This window comes from Panthera uncia (assembly GCF_023721935.1).
Source record: "Panthera uncia isolate 11264 chromosome A1 unlocalized genomic scaffold, Puncia_PCG_1.0 HiC_scaffold_17, whole genome shotgun sequence".
Classification (NCBI taxonomy): Eukaryota; Metazoa; Chordata; class Mammalia; order Carnivora; family Felidae; genus Panthera; species Panthera uncia.
The window spans coordinates 123213226-123219225 of record NW_026057577.1 but is presented as its reverse complement, the minus strand read 5'-3'; the positions used below and the strand labels follow the sequence as shown (position 1 = coordinate 123219225).

General features: G+C 36.5%; 1 protein-coding gene across 1 annotated transcript in view; it reads right to left on the bottom strand.

The window, feature by feature from the left end:
* Positions 1-491: 491 nt before the first annotated feature.
* The window catches only part of NUP155 (nucleoporin 155), a 72587-nt gene continuing 67078 nt past the window's right edge, over positions 492-6000 (bottom strand). Inside the window, exons 33-35 of the mRNA XM_049648143.1 lie at positions 4483-4619; positions 2669-2775; positions 492-2059 (exon numbers count right to left, since the gene is read on the bottom strand). Of these exons, the coding sequence (XP_049504100.1) occupies positions 1921-2059; positions 2669-2775; positions 4483-4619 (383 nt within the window). The 3' untranslated portion in view covers positions 492-1920. The remainder of the gene's footprint in view (positions 2060-2668; positions 2776-4482; positions 4620-6000) is intronic.

Below are 6000 nucleotides of genomic sequence, written 5' to 3'. Positions count from 1 at the left end.
AGTATCAGCATCACATTACAGGTGGAACATTTATTTTTTTGAGGACACCAGGTGGTTCTTATGAATTAAACGTTTTAGAAACACTGTTCTAGACAGTTAAAAAGGAGAGGACCTAATGTCTCTTAGGGGTCTCACTCTCCCAAGGGTATGGAAAACATCTGCTGAGTAGCTGGAAGTTTTATAAACCTCAGAAGGTGTTCTGTGATGAAAGGAACAGGGTTAAGATTTCTGATTCCTAAGGACCATTTAGCCCTGTTAGCTTTCCTTTTGAAAGATAATAGCTTTAATATTGTGAGTTGAGTATATTTAACATGGATATTAATGTGTTTGTGTGTAAATGGTCTAATTATATATACGTGTGTGTGTATACATTTTTTTTTCCAGGACTGGAGTCATGGCTAAATAACATTTAAGCAAGACTTTCATTTTAAGTAGACATGACAGAATTTTAAGCTTAGAAAATTAACAGTGTATAACTTAAATTTTACATATTAAAAAAACTAAAGGAACTGAAAGCTGAAGATTATGAGAGGTAGTGGTACCTATGTATGACATTTTGACAGTCCATTAAATATTATGAATTAGAAGATTATGGGAAAAAGGGAACTACATTCTAGGAGAATATGAAAAGGTCAACCCATGATCTTGGGAAAGTATAAGAAAAATATTTTCAAAATGTACTATAAAAATTGTTAGACATGTTTTAGTGACAATAAGCAGAAGGTGATTACTCTTGATAGCATAAAAGGTGAAAAGAAAGAAGTCCATGTTCCTGCTTTTTGTTAGTCCTGGTCATTCCCACTCTATTCTCCTCCCTTGTTGCCATGACTTTGGGGCACTTGGTTAAGTTTATTCCAATTTGTTGAAGGCTAAAAACTATATTCCTAACGATTTTTGCTTTATATATCGTATCTTGGGTAAAACTCATTTATTATGGTTATTGACTGGGGAGGGAGAGGGAATCAAACAGGGAGCAAATTCCCAGAATGATGCTTATGTGGCCATTTGGTGCATACTTTGAGAACAACTGCTTTAATGGAGTCAGTAATCAGTCTCAAGGACTGGTAGGTAGACACTAAAGGAAAACAGTATCTCTCTGTGTAGGTTTTTAGGGCATAGAACATTTGTTACACATTTGCCACCTGCTCAAGAAACAGCCAGGTACGTATTAATCTTTAGGAATTGTGGCAAAATTAGTAGCTGGAAAGAAAGCAGCTGGAAAGAAATTTCCTTTCCAAAGATGAACCCAAAACCTAAATAATTTTTAAAAAGAGACAGTGTTTATTTGCCTGTATTAGGATTGTTGTAGGGGCGCCTGAGTGGCTCAGTCGGTTAAGCGTCTGACTTCAGCTCAGGTCATGATCTCGTGGTTTGTGAATTTGAGACCTGTGTTGGGCTCTGTGCTGACAGCTCGGAGCCTGGAGCCTGGAGCCTGCTTTGGATTCTGTGTCTCCTTCTCTCTTTGCCCCTCCTCTGCTCATGTTCTGTCTTTCTCCCTCTCAAAAATAAATAAACATTAAAAAAAAAAAAAAAAGGATTGTTGTAGAATCCAGTATTATGGGACCTGCTCAGCTAGCCTATTTAAGTTTTGATATCCATATCCTTGGACTAACTTGAGAATGAATAGCATAAGTTCAAAATTTCTGCCTGCATTAAATTAAAAATAAGAGTTTCTAAATATTTTTTATTCTTGTGTTAAGATCATAGGTAATCTTAGTTCAGGTGTTTCTTAACCTGATTAAAAAACAAAATAGGAGTAAAAAATAATTCATCTGGCAAATGTACTGTTTGTAGATAGTAGCCACTTTTAAAACCACATTTCTATTAAAATTGTTCTTAGATTTACAGCACCTGATATCTGGACCCAGCTGAGCTTTTATTTTACAGATCAAAATGCATAGATGAAAATACATTATAATATTAATGAAGCCGTTCGAGTTTAGCCTGAAGAGATTTAAAATTTCCTGTGATGGTTTGTACTGCTACTGACGAGCTCATAGACTGAAGCTCAACCAGATAACCACAGATAGCATCCAGGGACAGATTTGTAAATCTTCTCCTGTAAAAGAAAAGATACCTGATCAACTATCAATACATTCAGAAACATTTCCTCTCCCCTTTCTCACACGGGAGTTTGCTTTTTTTTCTCCCAAGAAACATTTCCTCCCATAAGACTTCTCTCCAACTTCTGCTAATTTTAGTACAGTCCCACAAAGAGCAAGGATTATAGGATTAACTAAATGATAAATAAATGAAAACAGACAAGAAATGCAGGAGATAGGTGAATTACCACATAGCCACCATTTTCCTTTGGAAGATTATTATAATGGGAAAGAAGCAATTAAGTATGACTCCTAAAATGAAATTATTTACATTTTTTTGGTCTTTTCAAACAAATATACCTTGAAATGACCAATAATATCACAAAGACATAACTGAACTACACTGTCACTAATTCAAAACAGAAGCAGTGTAGAAGTAATTCATAACTCATATCACTTTACCTATAGAAAGGATTTAGGACAAGGCTTGAAAAATGGTAAAAACTCTAACCTTTTATACATGCTAATTGGTATCATTCAACTAGTCAATCTCCACATCCTCCTTCATTCTCTCCAAGTTAGCTGCCCAGATACCTATTAGAAACATTTGAAACGGTTATAGTTACCTCTCACAATTTAAAACTTGGCTAGGATTCTCAACATATCTTGCCAATAGCACATGTATGCAATCCAAAAGGTGCAGTGGCTTCTTCATTCTGTTCCAGAATGGATCCTATAAAGAGAATATACATCATGAGTTATAAAGCAAACTGTGTCAACTGATTTTTCTTTTCTTTTTTGTCAACTGGTTTTTTAATCATTTATGTTTCTCTTCTTGATAGCTGTGACATCACTTTTACTTTACACCTATGCACACTTAGTCTGATACTGTAAATAAAAGACTAAACCAGTAAAGAATCTTTTTAATTAAAAAAAAATGTTTTTCTCATTTTTTTATTTGAGGAGGGGGTGGGGAGAGAACAGAGAGAGAGAAAGAGAAAATCTCAACCAGGCTCTATACTCAGCACAGAGCCCGATGACCCTGGGATCATGACCTGAGCTGAAACGCTCGACTGACTGAGCCACCCAGGCGCCCGTGCTGAAACCAAGAGTTGGACACTCAACTGACTGAGCCCGTGAACCAGTGAAGAATCTTAATTCTAGTTCTAGTCTTACCAGTTACTAGCTATGTGACTTGAGCCCTTGTCAGATGTAGCAGAAAATGGGGATACTACTACTTGCTCATTTCCCATCGTAGGCTCATTGTGGGGCTTAAATGAGATATACAAGAGCCTTGTAAAGCACTGCATAAACGTTTTGATGGTGCTACCATAAAAGAATGATATATACGTCAACAAGATTTCATTTGGATCTTTTATCTTAGGATAAAAATTAGAAAATACATAGTCTGATAAGGCTCAATGTGGTAAGAAAGATTTTTATTTACATTGAGGTATAAATGACACCTATTTGTTTCAGGTGTACATTGTAACGATTCGCTATTTGTTTATACTGAGAAATGATCACCATAAATCTAGTTACCAGGCATCACCATCACAGTTAACAAAAGTTTTCTTTTCTGGTGGTGAGGAAGATGTTTGGTATATTTTAAATGAAGTTATAAGGAATAAATACACTGTTATTTTATTTTGTTAAAGTAAATGGTAATTCTTTTTTTTTTTAAAGGTTACAATTTACTTAAAAAAAAATTTTTTTTTAAATTTATTTTTGACAGACAGAGAGAGACAGAGCACAAGTGGGGAAGGGGCAGAAAGAGACGGAGACAACAGAATCCGAAGCAGGCTCCAGGCTCTGAGCTATCAGCACAGAGCCCGATGTGGGGCTCGAACTCCCGAACTGTGAGATCATGACCGGAGCCAAGTGGGACGCTTAACCGAATGAGCCACCCAGACGCCCCATTAAATGGTAATTCTTTATGGGTTTAGCCTATTCCACCAAGAGTAAAGCAAATATAACTATATTTACTAATATTATCAAATATTTTATTTTTATAATATAAAGCAAAACAACTCATTATCGGTTTTAGAAATCTAAAGTATGATAATTTATGTTCAACAAATGAAGCAAATTTCTGATCGATTTTATCATATGAGATATAAATAAAAATGCTCTCCCTCTTTTATCCAGAAAATGTTCATTTACCTTAAATAAAATTATTTCGGGCTGACTGGTTGGGTCAGTCAGTTAAGCGTCCGATTTCAGCTCAGGTCATGATCTCCAAGTTTGTGAGTTTAAGCCCTGTGTTGGGCTCTGTGCTGATAGCTCAGAGCCTGGAGCCTGCTTCAGATTCTGTGTCTCCCTCTCTCTCTGCCCCTCCCTTGCTTGCACTCTACTTCTCCCTCTCTCTTAAAGATAAACATTAAATATAATTTTTTAAATTAAAAAAATATTATTTCATTTTATTTCATATTTTCCTTACCCGTGACTTGAACAAGTGATCATATACTTCCAGTAGCCTAGGTAATGGCACTCCAATTTCATTCATTGTCTGTATTACAAAACCTACATCCCAGTTCAAAGTACAAACTTGCTGTTCTAAAAACTGCACAATAAAATCTGGAGAGGGAAAAAAATCAGAAATTAGAATTGTTAACTCCCTCCCCACCCTCAGCTTATTGAGCTATAACTGCCATATTACATTGTGTAAGTTTAAGGTATACAATGTGATGTGATACACATACATATTGTGAAATGTATACTCCAGTAAGGTTAGTTAACATGTCCTTCACCTCACATAATTACTATTTTGTTGTTGTTATAGAATTGGTAATTCCTGATACTAAAAAGTACGCCTTATTCTCATTTTTTACTACTTGTCATAAGATTGTAACAATAACACTCACATTCATATTTATGATACTTAAAATCTGAGACTGACCAATGTGAACATCCATGGGCAAGAGGAATCACCGAAAAGGCTGCCACTGAACCTGCGTCTCCTCTAGTATTTACCATACAAAAATTTTGCATAGGTAATCAAAATTCAAAAGCCCTAAACTTCTAGTTTGAAGCCCTCAGAAGTTTGTCATTGAAAGATGGACCAAAAAAAAAAAAAAAAAAAAAAAAAAGGAAAGAAAGAAAGACAAAGGACTCTTCTACCCTAAACTTCGTTGGGCTCAAAAATTAAAAATCCAAGTCAGTGGGTGCCAGGGTGTCTTTGTCAGTTGGTTGTCTGACTCTTGGTCAGGTCACGGTCTCATGATTCACGAGTTCAAACCCTGCATTGGGCTCTGTGCTGACAGTGTGGAGGCTTCTTGGGATTCTGTCTCCCTCTCTCTTTGCACCTCCCTTGCTCACTCTCTCTCAAATAAATAAACATTAAAAAAAAGTAAAATAAAAATAGAAATCTAAGTCAAAGCAGAAATACCTCAAAAGAAATTATGTATAACGTGGCCTTTTTAAAATTATTAAAATTGTTAAGTTTTAATTTTGTCTTTATTTTCCTCATTAATGAAATATCATGGCAGTTTCAATCTATACTTACAAGAAAAATGGCATGACTATAATGGTTTTATTTCTTGACATCTTCAGGGAAGAGGTCCTAAATCAGAGATGGTCTATAAACAAGTCTCTATCCTCATTTAAAAAAAAAAACAAAAAACAAAAAAGGGGCACCTGGGTGGCTGAGTCAGTTAAGCATCCGACTTCAGCTTAGGTCATGATCTCACAGTCTGTGAGTTCAAGTCCCGCGTCAGGCTCTGTGCTGACCACTCAGAGCCTGGAATGTGCTTCAGATTCTGTGTCTCCCTCTCTCTCTGCCCCTCCCCTGCTCATGCTCTCTCTCTGTCTCAAAAATAAATAAAAACAGGGGCGCCTGGGTGGCTCAGTCGGTTAAGCGGCCGATTTCGGCTCAGGTCACGACTCACGGTCCGTGAGTTCGAGCCCCGCGTCGGGCTCTGTGCTGATAGCTCAGAGCCTGGAGCCTGTTTCAGATTCT